This window comes from Ptychodera flava, unplaced genomic scaffold, assembly GCF_041260155.1.
Source record: "Ptychodera flava strain L36383 unplaced genomic scaffold, AS_Pfla_20210202 Scaffold_64__1_contigs__length_706160_pilon, whole genome shotgun sequence".
Lineage (NCBI taxonomy): Eukaryota > Metazoa > Hemichordata > Enteropneusta > Ptychoderidae > Ptychodera > Ptychodera flava.
The window spans coordinates 40,620-58,777 of NW_027248386.1; the positions used below are offsets into that span (position 1 = coordinate 40,620).

The 18,158-nt window shown below is 38.4% G+C and overlaps 1 protein-coding gene across 1 annotated transcript; it reads right to left on the reverse strand.

The window, feature by feature from the left end:
* Positions 1-4,735: 4,735 nt before the first annotated feature.
* On the reverse strand, positions 4,736-18,156 carry LOC139128682 (uncharacterized). Its single transcript, XM_070694419.1, has 8 exons — positions 18,042-18,156; positions 15,699-15,866; positions 15,021-15,226; positions 14,253-14,336; positions 11,788-12,411; positions 10,336-10,525; positions 7,445-7,660; positions 4,736-6,995 (listed from the first exon to the last, which is right to left on the reverse strand). The coding sequence occupies exons 4-8, from the start codon at positions 14,304-14,306 to the stop codon at positions 6,838-6,840; spliced, it is 1,242 nt and encodes a 413-aa protein (XP_070550520.1). The 5' UTR covers positions 14,307-14,336; positions 15,021-15,226; positions 15,699-15,866; positions 18,042-18,156; the 3' UTR covers positions 4,736-6,837.
* Between the last annotated feature and the right edge of the window lie 2 nt (positions 18,157-18,158).

Sequence of the window (18,158 nt, forward strand, 5' to 3'; positions counted from 1 at the left end):
CAACTTTTGCGACCAGCTTTTGTACGCCAGGTGACGTTGTCGAGTATACTGCGACGGAAGTACTTAGAGGAGTGTGCCACTAACTTTAAGGGGTGGCCGACCGGTGTGATCGACTGAATAGAGACAAGGTCCTGCCAGGGCACAATTACTGGGGTCTACGCACAGCTGATATGTGAGTGTCAAGGACCATAAATGAAGCTATTCGGGTATTTTTATATGTAGGTGTCTGAATGCACGCTCACTTGTTCATCATGATAAAAAAGACGGATACATGACATTGCAAGGTGTGGTGATTTGTTTATGTTTCTCTATCTGACATGCATGGAGTGGCCCTGGTGTGTTGTGTAACTGGGAGCATGTAGCTGATTAAAAATGTAAACAAGACCACATCAAGTCCAGCTGTTAATGTCGTAAAAATCGCTGATACATATCCATCGAAACAGCACCTTGTTAAATGAAGTTCTGCAGCTTGATCGAATTTCACTGTAATTGCTCTGTGCAGTTGCATGCCCGGTCTAAGAGATCGCCGAAATTTACCCGATATATATTTATCAGGGATTTCGGGACTCTGATATCGATACTAGACAATAGTATAATGACTTGCCCTGTGCTTCGGTACGCCAGATCTGTGAAATCGTCGATATTTACATGTAATTGGATGTTTATCAGCAATTTGGGGACTCTGATATCGATAGTACACAATACTAGAATGACTTGCCCTGTGCCTCGATGCACGCACGGTCTGTGAAGTCGCCGATATTTACCAGATATTTATTGGCGATTTGGGGACTCAAATATCGATACTAGACGATACTAGATTCTGTCAAATCCCGGTTAAATATCCGATATATATCGTGACCTTGCATTTCTGGTCAAACCCGACTTCCAAGGACTGACTCTAACTTCGATACTGAACGATACTAGATTCTGTCGAATCGCGGGTTTATATCCAATATCGGAGAAGTTGGACGCTCTTGCCATAGTTCTAGGTCTAAATAGGTGCGACCTGGCATCTTATGTTTGTTTGCAAAACTTATTATAGTGGAAACACTCAGTAAACATCCACTTCCTTCGGCGTCTTTGCTTGCTTTGTTTTGTGCGCGACTTCCGCGCTCTCAGTAACTTTACCAGGGCAGACAATGGCTCGGAAATGCGCGATTTGCGCAATCGCGCAGGCGAGAGAAAACTATGTCCACCATCGTTAATTATGCCGGTTCCATCACTGTTACTAATGAATCAAAAATAATCCTTATATCAGCCATATTATCGACATATTTTGTCATTTAATTGTCTACTCTTTGAACAAAATAATTTGTCGCTTTGTCGTACGTCGGCCGATGACTGACGGCAGACTTCTTTGGCATGCAACCAACATAGTGAGTTGATAGCGTTGGAATTTTACAAAAGCTTAAATGAGCATGTGCAAAAAAGTTTCAAGATCCCCCGTTTTATAGTAGGTCATTGTACGCTTTCGGTAGTTTCGAGACATCCAAACAATGCAAATGCATAACAAATGCACGGTACGATGCACCTAGAGTTGATTGAAGTCGGTGAAATTTTAAAAATTAAAATGATTTTTAAAATCGTAGTTTCTTTTGTGTCTCTCCTATATCCATACGAACCTATTTGGAATTAGGCAGCGCAGGCCAGGTTTCCTAGCAATGGAATGCGTTATCTGAGTCTGTGCAGTAGTGAGTTAGTTTCGGTCGGGGATTCGATATATATCGGACATTTCACCACCTTACATGTACATGTTTTCATAAAACCGACTTCATGGACTGACTGTAACTTCGATACTAAACGATACTAGATTTTGTCAAATCGCGGGTAAATATCCGATATATATCGGAAATTTCACCGCCTTAATGTTCTGGTAAAACCCGCATGCTATTTTTTACATCCATGATTCCAGGGACTGACTCTAACCTTGATACTAGGCGATACTGATCATGAATTCTGTCAAATTACGGGTAAATATCCGATATATATCGGATATTTACCACCTTATAGACCTAGCCGAGCCAATCTAACTTCGATATTGTATAATCTAGTAGCCGTAAATATTGGATATCATACAAAAAGTGCAATGTCGCGGTGTCCTCGAGATTCCGGGATAAACTCCTTTGTGTAACGCTCACCCGCCCGCTATCGCGTTCACCACACTCAGGCGTCTCACATCGCCTTCACCCCACTAAAGCATTCACAAATCACAGTTTACGATGCAGCTAGAAGGCAGCTACAATTACCAACTACAAATTGTTTATTGATTGTTGTCAGTTGGGAAGGAAACTAGGTTTAAAATGGCTGCTCACTCACAGCCTGTCGGTAAAATGGCTAATCAAAGCTGGACGCTCTTATAATAGTTCTAGGTCTAAATAGGTGTGACCATTTCAGTTGTTAGTGTAGCTGTTCAGAACGTTTCTTTGCACAACTTATTACAGTGGGAACACTCAGTAAACATGCACTTCGTGAGGTTTATTAGTGTAAAAGTAGTCCTGCGTTCAGGTATGTGTTCCGGGCGTTATACGGCCTCCATCACAGCCCTGCAACGGTCTGTAGAGATAACTTGAGTCTCTTCAGCGATATTCACAATGGATAGCCTAGATTCCTTTTCCGTCCGCTTGCCTCCGTACCTCCGTCCCCTACTAGTGGGGACGGAGGTACGGAGGCAAGCGGACGGAAAAAGAATCTAGGCTACACAATGGCGATCTACATGGGTAAATTTAAATAACTTGTCGAGTACGTTATGTTTCAGAATGCGAGCGGTTTTGGACGTTAGAAGAAGTTAATCGCAACTTTTCTGCGGTAGGTTAGGAGGTAAAAGCAGATCTAGATAGGGAAAGGATATTGCCTCTTTTTTTTTACATCCATGCCCCAATAGAGAAGAATTTCGGCCAAAACGACCGTATTTTCGTTGCGGTCTGGATCTGGACCGGACCGCAGAGACACCAGTTACTTCCATACGATCAACCTCCCTTATCAGTGCAACGGGTGTCGATCATTCCGATGTGATCGTTGGCCCATCAAACGGGTTTAAGTTACTGAACCTTTTCAGAATGGCTGTTCAAGTTACGGAATAAGTTTGGAAAAAGGTGACTGTGTGATTATGGATAATTGCGGTTTCCACCACGCGCGATATATTGAACAAAATCTCCAACTACTATTGCGGAAAGTCTACCGTGAATTTGGAAAATTAGGTCACGGCAAAGCATACGACTTATTTTACAAAGTAGAGCGAGTAAGGCACTCCTGAACGGCGAAAATGTTGGTGGTGTATTGCTGGCAACAAGACAATATCTTTGCTGACGTTAGGAACTTGTGTTATTGGCTTCCGTAGAGATGAATTCGCGAGATTTTTCAGTGTATTGTGACGTGATATCGGAAACAGATTTTCAGAGAAGGCGCTCGCTCGTCTGCCGAGTCATTGTACTTCCGCATTCATATCGTACAAATGGGCAATTCTTGTCGCGATATTTGAGCATTAAACTTGATCGTCAGTGAAACAAAAAGATGGTTCTTAATATCAAAACATTATGTATTTTATATTTTAGGGTTCTGTTTAAGTAATAGACATGAACATTTGGATTTATGATCAACACCGTGAGATGTATTTTTGTAAAATGAGATTTACTGATTTTTGAATTATGTCCATAAGAAAGAGCAAAAATCAATGGGATATTTTAATTTGCCAATTTTATTCCACAAAATATCTGTTGTCTCCACCAACTAGTCATAGAAATCAAAATGCTACAATTTTTATTCTTGAATTAGCATATTCCTGTACGGTCTCGTACATTCAGCTTTTCTTTGCCCAAAGTTTTGAAATACCAGCATACTGAATTTGGGAGAAACAAGGGGAAAGACTTTATTACCACCATCTTTAGAAGGGAAGAAATGAAGACAAAGAATTTGTTGCCTAAATTTTTTGAAAAGAGAAATGGGGCAAAGAATTTGTTGCCGTCATTTGTTGAAGGGGAGAAATGAAGACGATTTTGTTGCCTAAATTTTTTTGAAAAGAGAAATATGGGCAAAGAATTTGTTGCCGTCATTTGTTAAAGGGGAGAAATGAGGGCAAAGACTTTGTTGCCTGCATTCTTTTGAAAAGAGAAATGGGGGCAAAGAATTTGTTGCCTGCATTCTTTTGAAAAGAGAAATGGGGCAAAGAATTCGTTGCCGTCATTTGTTAAAGGGGAGAAATGAGGGCAAAGAATTTGTTGCCTGCATTCTTTTGAAAAGAGAAAGAGGGCAAAGAATTTGTTGCCTTCTTTTGAAAAGAGAAATGGGGGCAAAGAATTTGTTGCCGTCATTTGTTGAAGGGGAGAAATGAGGGCAAAGAATTTGTTGCCTGCATTCTTTTGAAAAGAAAAATGGGGGCAAAGAATTTGTTGCCGTCATTTATCGGATGGGATAAATGAGGGCAAAAAATGTTTTACCTGCATTCTTAGGAGGGGAGAAAATTGGAGCACAGAATTTGTTGCCAGCATTCTTAGGAAGGGAAAAAAAAGGAGGCAAGAAGTGTGGGAAAATGTTTCTTTATTCCTTTATGGTTATATATCAAATGCAGCTAGGAAATCTATATCCTGCAATATGCAATTTTGCATCTACAAGGATTAAAATGCAAAGTGAAATTCAAGCCAACCTGGGAAATGTTGTAGAAATAAAAATGAACACTAAATTCTCCTTTTCAAAAAGACTTTTATTTGAAATTGCAAAACAGAAACTACAAAATTGCTGTCGTACAAACTTAACAGATGAGAGTTACACTTGGTTAAAAAATAGAAGGGTCACTGTGATGCATGTTCTAAAAATTGCACTGACTTGTAACTGTGGTGAAAACCAGTGCTTTTATGGACCCGTAATAAACACACACCTGGGAGTAAACTTTGAACTGCACTTCACAGACACAGACTCATATTACATTCCTTATATACCGCTGCTTTGAGTTACATTGTATCACAGCCAAATCAGAGTCCAGTTGTCATTAGCCTAGTGTTGCCTTTGCATTGTATGAAGTTCTTTGGCAAAAATATCATGATGCATTGGAAAAGAGGTGTACATACACCAGAACTTTACGTTAGAAAGTTGTCGAAATGTACTGGGACGGAAATTCAGGAAATCTTTACCCTACACACACAAACACTAAATTACAGTGGAAGCCAAATTTTGAAGCAACTTTCCAAAACAATGGCACAAGTGTGATAATATTTAGATCAATTTCACTGTCCATCATTATCTGCAAAAGACAATACTGAAACAAGTTACTGACAATGACATAATCCCCACTTGTAATTGGAAATTAGTCAGTGGAAAAAATTACATTGAAATTAATATGATCCGAACATGAATGAGAGTACAGTTGACCTATCTGCGACTGATGCACATATTGGATTGAACTGTAAACAATCAGACATTGGTATGAATGGCATTAGGTTATTTCATAGAGTTCTATTATTGCATTCAATTACAACACTGTCAGATTAACATATTTACCAATTTTCATCAAATTTGAGGCACTATTTAAGCAATAGGGCAGACTCAACCACAGTACACCATGAGATTTTGACCAGTTCATGACATATATGCACGAGCGATAGCGAGTGTATATATGAAGTGAACTGATCAAAATTGAGTGGTATGCTGTTTGCTGGGTGTGATTTATTGCTATTATATCATAACAGTATATTGAAATTCTGGCGTGAAACGTCAAAAACGGATTTTTGCCCTAGCTGAGAACTTATGCGTATGCCAGCCATATTGCCAATATACCAAGATTCTTTTCACATTTTTACCAATCAGATTGCTGATTTGCGCCATCAATATTCTGGTATTATATAATTCTGGATAGATCACTAAAGGAGAAAGTTCATAAAACATGTAAATCAGCAGTCAATTGACTTCAAATTGCTAAATGTCTTTGCATGCAGTTACTATACTGTGAAATCAACATTTATACCATGTTTTATAAAAGTTGATGCAGTTTTTCTAGACATATAAAACATTCAAATTATCATTTGATTGACATGGCTCTACTACTAAATGGATTTGCACACTATTATGGTACTAAGAGTTTAAAATTTGTACCAAATTTTGTTGACTTTGCTGTATCATTTTTAGACATATCACCTTAATTATAAAATCTCATTAAAAAATGCAATCACCAATAATTGAAATGATACAGCTAAATGTCTCTGCACACTATTACAGCTCTGATATATCAACATTCTACCAAGTATCATGAGATTTGAGTGAGTACTCGACGAGAAATCACAAATGATTCAATTGTCCCAAACATTTACACTGGGAAAATACAAAGATAATATAGGATTCAGATTCAGAAAATAAGAGTCTGGATACCAGACACCCAAGGTAATTTTGGATTAAGCTTCATGGCATGTACCACTTAATATCCAAAATAAAGAGAATCTGTGGGGGCCAACTTTGATTGTTTTGTGAAATCAAATGGCATACATCAGGAGGCCATAGGATACTGTACTTAAGCAAAGTTTTTTACAAATTGCCTAAAATGACTGAGAATTGGTGATGACAGATGCATGGATGGACACGAATTAAGGTTCAGATTCAGACAATACGAGTCTGAATACCAGACACCAGGGATAATTTTGGATTCAGATTCGGGGGAAGCAGCTCTGATATCAAAAAAAGGTGAATCCTTGGGGGCCAATTTTGATTGCTTTGTGAAAGATGTTGTGTATCAAGGGACTATAGGTCACTATACCTATACAAAGTTTTTAAAGCTGCTTGGCAGGTGTCTTAGAAAAGGCTGGTGATGGATGCATGGTTGATGGATGGGACCTAATCTATAAGTCCCCACCTAACTTAGTCCTGGGCGGGAACTGATAACTCTTCCATTTCAGAAGCCCCACTCCAACTTAATTTTTGTGTTGCTGATGAATATATGCATTCCAGTTGGTCCGCTTCTGCCTCCAGGCAAACACAGGGTCGTCCCAACTGCAGAGCTGTGGTGAAAACGCTACCTGCAAACACAAATGAAAATACTGAGTGAACAATGCTGTGAACTATATAGAACACACTACACATAGAAAAGTATATTCTCTTTAAATTAAAGAGGATGTTAATCTTTACCTGAAATTACATGACCTTTAGTCATAGCACTCATAAGTTTTCAATTATAAAGGGTTTCTAGCTTTACAAGGAGCATTTCCTTTGTTCAAAAGACTTTTTATGATAGAGTGCAATTTAATCACAGAGAAAAATGTCTCTTTATAAGTCATTGTGTCAGATCTTTTTTGTTAAAATCTTTCAGAGACACAATACACATACATGGCAAGACAATTATGCTATACAAGATATATTTCCTTGCAATCAATTTTGAAGCTCTACAAAAAAATTAAAAAAAACATTACAAAAAACAATATTTAAATAAACTCACAAATGCATAACCAAATGTGAGCTAAAAAGTTACCTTGCTTCCTTGTTGCATCTAGTATCCATCTTCCCTCAGCACAGAACATGGTTATGATTTTCGACAAAAAATCACTCATCTGTTCTACATCTTCCACAATCCACAGATTGTGATGGGGGTCATTTCCAAAATTCACTTGGACTGCATTGACCGCACCTGTCTCAGACCAGTAGCCTACAACCAGACCCTTCACAGACTTCCACAAAGTCTTTGAAGCTGTAAGTTAAGAAAATGAGACACAAACAATCTTAAAAATGTATATGTATCTATATGTATCTGTATTTCTAAGAGTAATATCTGACTTCCAGTTTATATAGATTCAATGGATGGCAAAAGATACCCAGGAAACCAAAACAACAACATGATCTGAAACAAATAAGATAATGCTATTGTTTGCAAGAAACAACAGAATTGACCATGTGAGTGACAGTGAGTGCACTGACCGTGGCAGAAAACTCAATTTGTTTTTGATCATTTCTTTGTCAAAACCTGGGCCTTGATTATAAAAGGTGGACACAGCTGATATCTTATTTAGATAGAAAAGGTTAACATCCTGGAAGAGCTTTTGAAAACTGCACCAGCAGCACTGACAAAGAAATATGTACGACAAGTTTCCATGTGTTATGAACCCATGAATATCAGTCGAATGCTGTTTCAGTAACATACATGCAAATTCAGTTGTAGTATACGGACAAAATTAATCAACCTTTGGCAATAGACATATGTAGACCATGTGACCAAAAACTGTGCATGGGATTCGAAATTAAAGGTTTAATGTACTGAATAGGCAGTGCATAATGAATCCTAGGGTCAGAGAAGAATGGCTCTAATCACCTGCTATACATGTGTCATTTCAGTAGAAACAACCTCATGTGAAAATAACTTCTAGATATTATACATTCTCGCAGGCCAGAGCAATAATTTCCGCTCCGCTGACCTACGCAAAAATCAAGCTCTGGCAGATTACGCCGGGAAACTGCGAAGTATGAATGGGGTTAATTAATTATTCATGAGAACATATCATCAGAATTAGCCAATCACGAATACGTTTTACAAAGTCATGTCGGGTCGTAAGCTCCTCATTGTCTGTGTGTACACAATCGAGCTTTCAAGGCCTGAGATCCTCTGGTTCTGTTGCACCTCTTCCGATATATGTTGCATTAAATCCGACAGCTTTCAAAATTTTGACTGTTTTTCTGTCATGATCGAGAGCAACGGCGACACCATGTGAATACTATGGCTTCGATAGGTACACAGACTACGGCCATCAACGAACCCTACCCGGTCCCACTGCAAGGTCGTCCCCGTACACTCAGTGTGACTATTTTCGGACGATCTCAGTTCGGACATTCAAAGACATGCTGTTCGTTGTACTCACTTTGCTCCGTATTGATAGCGTTTTACAATTCCGGATACCGCATAATAAGTCAGGTGACGCTGCTGTCCCGTTTTGAATAGTTAGTTTTTTTCGGTAGAAGCTATTTCGGGCGCTATAAAACTTCGCGAAGTTAACACACCGTACGATCTAAAGCAACACACAGAGACAGCCCATATCCGATGTAAGCACCATACACGTCGAAATATAGTTGCGTCGTCCATGGGTTGAACGTAACTAATTTATCACAAATTTTTTACAAACAGTTTTCTCAACACATCGAAATTGAAAAACGAGGGTTTGAAGTTTCAAAATATCAATATTTAGCCCCTATAATCACATTCCAAATACGACGTCCGATTACTACGCACTCACTATGGAGTCAACAATTTGGCAACTTGACCCCCCAAATACCACTTCCATCCTGTTAACAGTTTTAGGATAAACACAATAAAGTTTCGAAGGGTATGGTAATAAGATTTCGTACTGCTCGTTATTTGTGAAACGGCTTTGGGCGAAATTCACTATACCCTGTCCGAAAATTGTCACCAGGTCACACTGAGCGAGTGTACGCATAAGCTTATACGTGTTCGCACCCCGCTGAACTGCAAACCCATGGAACAGACTAAACCTCTCTGGTTTGATTCCGTTGTAAGCGTAACTTTTGTGATGAATTAATGAAACATAATCGGACTTGAACAACTACGCAATTTCCCGAGATCTGTGATTTCGGCAGTGTTGAGATGATCGGGAGCCTAGCGTACATTTGTGATTTGTATCGCGGAGCACCAGCTCGAATGAAAGGGCCCAATATACCATTCATACGTTTCTAGCTCCATGTATACCCACAGCACGATACGATAAGAAAGCTTTCAGTGTGAACCTTAATGAAGAGATCGATACATAAACGTTTATACATAACTTGTGGTAAAGTAAATTTATGATCAATAGTTTTGACCAACGGTTTTACACAGCGGTGTTGTTCTACGTCTGGGTCGGACACTGTGCATAGCGAGGCGTGGGCCAGCTGCTCCAGTTATGCGATACCCTTCGATATAACGCCCGTGAAACACGATGGGCCGGACGACCTGCCATGCCTGGTAGCATACAGACTTGCCACCGCTGGTCCTTGTGCAAAGAAAGCCATCTTTTCCTTGTAAAATAATTATCAATGGCGTCTTTTTGGTGTGAATAGAGCGGTTGAGTCCAAAAACATTAGACATTTACACATTGCGCGCTCTTCGTCGACAGTGAACGCTGTGTGGTGGTAAGCACCAAGATCAGCTCTTTAACGGGCAATCTGATTGGCTCGTAGGTTTTTCCTCGACTATCATAGAGCCTTGCAGCAATGCGTGAACACTAAACGTGGCCAGTGATACCACGGCCTGTTCGGCGTTGGGTGATAAGACTCGCCGAAGAGGGCGTGGTGTACGACGATGGATATTATAGTATTTGGTTGATTCTGTATGTAAATAGATTAAAAGGATAAAAAATCACATAAAATACCAGCACTTACAAGATTTGTTAAACTGCAGGAAATAATAGCCTTCTTCCACCCTGCAACATGTTTGTCCCAGAATCTTCTTCACACTGCTAATGGATTCTACATCACATAGGGCAACAATATTGAAATATGGAATGTTGCAGTCCAGGTTCAGTGACTTTACTTTGTTGACTTGTTCAGTGAAACAGTCTTCACTCCAGTCCTGTTAACAGATAACGTAGAACATCAGTTTTTTCATTCACATGGTTACACTGAACAACAAATCTGGAGACCAAAAAAGCAGTCAACTATATATAATCAATCAACAATGCAGGCACTTAAATTGTTTCTTTCTAAAATCATCAGGAAAATTTTTAAACACAAACAAATTAAAGCCCCAGTGCTGCTAACTTTTGATGATAATTTCACCATTTTTATTTTGAATGTGAACCATAATTCCTTGTTCTTCTCCCCAAAGAATGTTGATATACACAGTATCCAGCTTGTCAACTCAGCCCCTGTGGTTATAAAGTGCATTGTTATTGTTGAAAACTGACTTCTGGTCCGGACTAGAATTCACATGTAATTAATAACCATGCTTTTACACATACAGATGCTAAGTTGACAAGCTAAATAGTGGGTGTTTCAACATTCTTTGGGGAGTAGAATAAGAAGTTGCAATTGATTTATAAAATAAAAATAATGAAAAAAACCATCGAAAGTTAGCAGCACTGGGGCTTTAAGTTTCTCATGCGTAACATTCATTTCTTGTGACCATTTCCTCCTACTTGTTCATTTTCAAGTTTTAACAAAGGCCTAAAATATGAAGTTCTAAACTGTCTGGAAACAATGGGCTTGTTTCAGTGATTGGATTGTTGTTTTTCATTGATGTGCTGGCACAAATGTGGTCTGTTTGTGACATAAACAGGCTCTTTTTTCAATAAATCTGTGCATGTTATATTGTTAAGTGTAAAGACTATTGAATCTGATCTCAGTATTCTCCAAATCAAACACCTTTCTATACTGTGTGTAGAGATAGAATCCTAAAACATGGACTGAGTGAACCATGTATTTGTGTGCTAGTCACTCTCAAATATGTGTATACCGGTACTGATCAAATTGGGTCACCAAAGCTATTTTGATCATAACCCATACATGTAACCACAGTGTGTAAAACAAAAGAGAGTTTTGTACAGCAAAGGTGTCAATGTACATCATTTCAATGCCACATCTGTTGTATCTCCTGGTTTGGACTTCAGAGGCTATGCAACACACTTGTTTTAGAAAAATCACACCACTAAGCTTGGTGAAAATTATTTCTATTGGCTAACCCGTTTCCAAAAACATGACGAGATCAGCTTAGTCAGTAATTTTTTTTTAAGCTTTGAACACAAAATGAAGAGAGCATCAGTTGGACCACATTTTACCACTATCGCTTGTGTTACCTGCTAAATTACTATATATGCCACATATATAGACACTCACCTCGGGAATACTTATAAGGCTTAGTTCGGCACCGTTGAATTCTGGACAGGTGTCCCTTATTGTTTCCAATGTTAGGGAAGTGATATTTACATCAACCACACATCCTCTTGTGTTGTTTTCTGCTGTGAAAATGTTCAGTGCGGTTGATTCTAATGGAACTTCACCTGAGTCCAACATGTCTCGAATCTTTTTACACTCTTGCTTAAGCTCTAGTGGCGTTCCTCTGCTGAACTTAAGATCTTTAAACCTGCATAGGTATTCCCTGTCTGCATAAGATGGTAACTTCTCTTCTAAGACATTCCAAGGCATTCCCAATTCCTTCACGAAGCTTTCCTGAACAACTCTCATTTTCCGCACCTCCTTGGCCTCACTGTTCATTTTTTGCAAACTGTTGTCACCATCAAGGACCTCCTGAAGATATTCACAGATAGAGTCTTCATTTAAATGGACCAGGTTGCTGAACAAATACACTGGGATGTCTGGCTTTGCCATCAAGTTTTTCTTTGTCACTTTTTGACCAGCCAGTACTCTTCTCTCATAGTTTTCAAAGATTTCATCTAGTTTCACTGCAACAGTCTCAGGTTGCTTCGCTAGATGTAAAATTGTATCCATATCAGTATCATTCTGCAACAGATCAACAGAAATATTATTACAAAGAGAGTTCTCCTAAAACTGCCATCTCACAACAAACCCTGCTTGTGTATCTTACATCAACAGCAAGTGAGCCAGTATGGACCAATGCAACCTTTATGTACAGTACCCACAACAATACAACCGTGCCAAAACTAAGGGTTGGCACAACTCCTGCCACAACCTCTATCAAAACACTTGTGTGGCAGTATGTAAATTGATGAAATCATATTCAGGAAAGTTTACTCTCATAAATATATGCTCTTTAGGATTTTTAATGGGGTACATTTTTGAAAACTATGTGAAAATGTTATACTTGTCTTTGTGGGCAACCAGGCAAATGGTCAAGTTTTGTTAAAATAAGACATTTTGAAACACAAAACACTTTATTGCAAATATAAAAATTACCATTTAGGTAATTTCCACATATTCAGCAAGAGCTTAATTGGTTTTGGTTACATGCATGATAAAGGCCCGGTAAACAATGAAAGTCATGCAGCAGTATAATATGTGCTCACAAATAGCACAGTTGTTCACATAATTCCTGTTGTATATGACTTCGCAGTTTTAAATGTACAACCACAGGCCTTCAACACACCAATCAGGCAACAGCTCCTGTATCTATGTTATGAACCTCGTTGCAGGTACAGTACACACTAAACTTCCTTTCAGAAAGGCCTGTCAAAGACAACCCAAAACAAGCCAAAGGCTTGCCTTAACCTGTTCACCCCAATGCCCTGTATAACAGGTCCACATTCGCCATTGATAACAATGGGATTGGGCCAAACCATGGTGGTGAAAGGGTTAAGGCAAGCTCAAAGCATGCTAAGATAGACAGCCAAGTCTACATGTCTCATTGTCACCTTGTCTGGGGCCATTGATTCTAAAGGTGATAACTATCATTGCCACTGAATGATATTTATATGTGATTTCCTGTACATTGTAGGAGATACAAGTACTGCGTGTTGAAAGCTAGACTCGGGGTCTCAGGCTTGTTTTAGGCTTGTCTGGCAAATGCTCAAAGCCATCAAAAGCAGGACTAAAGGCGGTATGCTCCTTTATGATGAAAGACTTAAACTTTTGCTCAGACTTTCCTAAACAAAATTCAACCCTCCTCTTACCAAATCAACAATAAAAATCTGGAGTCACCGTGCAAATTTTTTAACTAGCGAAACAAATAACCCACTGTGATTGCGATGTTTGAAATTCAAAATGACCGGCCACTCCTGTGTTAACTCTATGAAAAAAAATAATTTTGGATTCTCCAAAAACTAAGACTGTGAAAATTCTTAATCTGTCTCAGAGGCGCGATCTACCTTAATCAAACCATCGAGCTGTTGCAGTCCCATCAAGCTGTTGCAGTCAAATTCTTATGAAAAATTAAACATAAGAAAACCTGGAAAAAATCTGGTATGACAAAAAAACTATCTGTAAAGTGACAAAAATTACCGATAATACAGTTCATGAACTTCAAGATGTCTTAGACATTTTGAGGGCAGTACAGTGGCATTTCCCAAGCTAAAGTTCCAGTTGCAATGCACAATACACTTTATGCCAAGCATAATACCAAAAGTTTTGGTTTGCATTTTGATAGTCCTAACTGATAGTTTAACATCATATCACACAGTATCTTTCTACTAAACATTTCTGTGTATTTGTGAATGCTAGGAAGGATAGTCATACATTTCCATGGACAAATTTAGATCTTAGACATTGGTCCCTAACAAAAGACATAAAACTCAGTTTTTGTTCCTGTGCAATGTGTTTGTAATTTCCAGCACATATGTCATGTGTTGACAAGAACTGTACTGACAAAGTTTCAAAATTAAACTTACTTGTTGTAAAATGTTCTTACAGGACCTCTTCCATTCCTCAGAAGCAGATTTCATGGAAACTAGTCTGTCCCGACATATTTGAACCTGAGATGAGCATTCAAATGAAATAAAATTAAAACATAATACCTCGTGTCATTATTGCATTGATCACTTGATACAATTGTTTTTGCTTGTTTGGTACGAGGAGCAAGTTCAATTCACTAAAGGCAAAAATCAATGTTACCCACATGAAAAGTGTGAAAGTTTATAAGATATCCTTGAAAATGAAATTCTCTGCTATACAGTGATTGTTACCATGGAAATGTGCTTTTAACCCTTTTCCTGCTGATAATATAATGGAAATAACAGACTCCGCTCTGACCATTAACGTTTATTTGTGGGCGCTGGTTCAAGGAAAGCCGAATTAACCGGCTCGACAAGCCTCGCCCATTAATATTGGGCTTTTCTCTCGCCCTTGACCACAACTAAACGTTAATGGTCAGCGCGTCGCCCGTTATTTCTGTATTTATGGGCGCAGGCTCAAGGAAAGCCAAAATGAAAGGGCTTGGCAAGCCTTGTCCATTAATTTTTGGCTTTCCTTGTCCTTGCCCATAAATAAACATTAATGGTCTGCGCGTCGTCTGTTACTTCAATATCATATGCAGAGCTGCCTTGCAACCAGGCAATGGTCTAATCCACAAATGACCAATATTAGTACTACGGCTGTTTGGAATAAAGAAGACAGATACAATAAACATAATGTATCCTCAAATAATGCACTAAACTTACCTTTTCTTTGGTACTGAGTTTAGGACTAAGTGCTGCATATCATTATGACGGTTAGCAAGCCACATGGACTGTTCTTCATTCAGAGAACAGTATATTTTGCACTGCCGTGACTTGAATAATTGCCTGTCTTTGTACTTTTCAGCAAGTTGCTTTGTGGCTGTGTAATTATGCTGACCACCAAGTATGGTGTATTTGTATCCGTTAACCTACACGATGATAGATAGGAGAAATGACGCTGAATTTTACTAGACCATGGGCGACAGATGAGAAAGTCAATATAATTATTGCGACCTCTACTCTGATATTGAAAACACGTAATAAAGACAATTGTTGGGATTTATTAGTTGGCTTTATGAGATGAAGAGTTCTTCTCTATTCTGTCATCTCTGATTGTCTGCCTGAATGAAATACATAAAGCCAGGGTATAAATGGAACAATTTTCTTAAAACTGCTTTGGCTGATTTTGAAAATGGCAGTCACAGATACTTGCTAGGCTGCCATTCAATTAAACACACACAGTCACAGCTGCAGTTACAGTTGCCCAAATGTGAGTTGGCAGACCCTCGTAGAAATCTGGTAAATTCTGGCAGCAAACCCACAAAGATCTAAAGCTATTTCTTGTGTGTTTTACCACCAAACATAAGTTATATACTGAACTTTAAGATATTTGATACTCACGTTATTCTTGTTGAAGTAATCTTTTTAACGTCCACCATAACAACATATGGGCTGTATGATTCATCTGTAAACTTCTCCATGCTGTCGACCAGAGTCTGAACAAAGTAGTCATCAACTTTTCTCACTTGTTTCCTAGCTTCAAATTACAAGTGTGAATACCAAACAAACCTGAAAGGAAAATGTATCACAACATAAGCTGTGTAGTTTGAATTTTTATAGCTCCAGTGGCTGTATCTTTTATATAATTTTTTCTAGTAAGATAACTTAAAATAAAATACCGCAATTATAAGGTGTCGCTCAAATTTGATCAGAATTGGTACATACCAAAGATCAACAATAAGTGTTATTTCTATCTATTCAGTGCAGGAAAATCATACGTTGATGTTATGACAATTTCTGCACAGTACAACCAGAGAAACAAGACATATTTAAACCAGAAAATTAAGAATGACAAAAGTAAATAAGGTCTGAAACTTAGGTACTGAAGGTCAACTTTAGCAACATGCATAGCAGAGAATCTTTCAACCATGGATGTACAAAAATAGACATCCATGGTTTCAGTAGATCTGTTATATGTCACAGTTCATAAACAATGACAGGAAATGACCAATTAGCTGTTTCAGTTACAGCTACCACTCCCAAATATAATAGGTACCCTGCCTACAAATAGATTAAAGGTCAAAATCCTCTAATTCAGATGTGTGGGCTGATTCAGTTCACTGCCACCACTCCTGCACATTTGCATGATTTCCATTTTCTTACCTCATTTGCACATTTTTGACACTGGCGTGTTCATTTGAACAAATTCACATCTCAACCCCTACATCTACCTGTACACCAAATACTGAGACGGTAGCTTTGGCGGTATGGGAGCCTTTGTATGTGACTGACATACATCCGCACATACATACCCACAAATATACAGACGCCACCAACTCATCATATAATCTCTTTTTGGTATTTATATATAAAACCAAATATGAGCTAAAAACAAGTGACCTAGTGGCTGTTAGAGCCCTGCTGTGATTGACATACAGTCAGAAGGCAACTGTTTTGGATAAATGCAAATTAAGCAGTTGGACAACTGCTTCATTTGCAGTTTTTCTGTAATGCACATAAAATTTATCCAAAACCGTGTTACTTCAGTCAACCTTAGGTTACTACACGAAATTTTACAGGCAGATTTGGACAAGAAAATATATTTTTAATAAAAAAGACAAAACATTGTCCAATATATTTTGGAACCTGCATACCAAATTTCAAAGCAATAAATAAGACAAGTGCTTGTAAAGAAATATAGTTTTTACAAATATAGCAAAATTGTCCCAAAAATAAAATATGCAAAAAATTTACCACACTGACCCAGGTTGTGTACCAAATTTCACAGCAATCAGACAAGCAGTAGCAGAGAAATGGGCTTATTTCTGAAAATATTGACAGACAAAACACGACAAACAATCCACCTTTATGAGCATGTGGCAAGTGCAAGTCTTATTATCCACCTTGGATGCTTACAGTGACAAAGTATATTGTCTTCGGTTCAGAAAAAGACTAAAACATAATACAAAACATATGACCTCAGAGGGTTTAAGTGACCCTGAACCTGGTCATGGCTTTCAGTCTTCCTTGGGTTAGATGTGATCAGTTTCCACACTTCCACAGCTTTAGTAAGGGCCTAACTCAAAAGTCGGGTTAAACATAATTAACACGCTTTTCTCTGCAAAAAATAGCTCAACAATGGATCAAAAAAGCTTTGAATAGGATCACTGCCTGTGTGCAATGTGCACATATGCTATATTCTGATGACAGTACATTTGTTCTTTGTGTTTGTCATATATTGACAAGGAATAGTGCTGACTGGTGCTACTGTAGCTTGGCTTGATACTTCAAACATATTTTATAGTCTTGAAATTGCACAACACCAACACTGTAAAATGGCTGTTGGGTTGCTTCCCCTGTACCACAGTAAGCTGGAATTGAGCCACTCATGTGTATCACAATGAAGGTACATGTAGAATTCGGTAATATCTGAAGGAACCTGAAGGTATTCACATATGAACGCGCAAACCATAAAATTGGCATACATCACACTATCTCTCTAACCAGTGTGCCCTCTAAATTTGGATTTTTTCCCTTAGTCATAACCTACTATTACTTATTCAGCTTGAAATTTTCTTGCCTCGCAGAGAATATTTATGATTCATGACGCAAAAAGAAGCTCAGAGGGCATACTGCCTCTAACCCATGTTTGACAGACAGGATATTGCCCATAAAACTACACACTTAGTTGCAAGCATGCAAAATAAAATGATACCCTGAAAGCAACCCAACCAAATATCTCACCTGGTATTGCATGGTCATTGACAATTTCAGTCATTGCATCTTCTGCTGACTTCACTGATGAGTCTTTGTGATTCTTCTTTTCTTTTTTTTCAAATCCGGTACTGTCAGTTCATCCGA

Coding starts and splice junctions, on each gene's coding strand:
- LOC139128682 (XM_070694419.1), bottom strand. CDS start 14,306: ATGAAATCTGCTTCTGAGGAATGGAAGAGGTCCTGTAAGAACATTTTA. Junction 12,412..14,252: donor GTAAGAACATTTTACAACAA/GTAAGTTTAATT, acceptor GATCTGTTGCAG/AATGATACTGATATGGATAC. Junction 7,661..10,335: donor CCTGCAGTTTAACAAATCTT/GTAAGTGCTGGT, acceptor CTTAACTTACAG/CTTCAAAGACTTTGTGGAAG.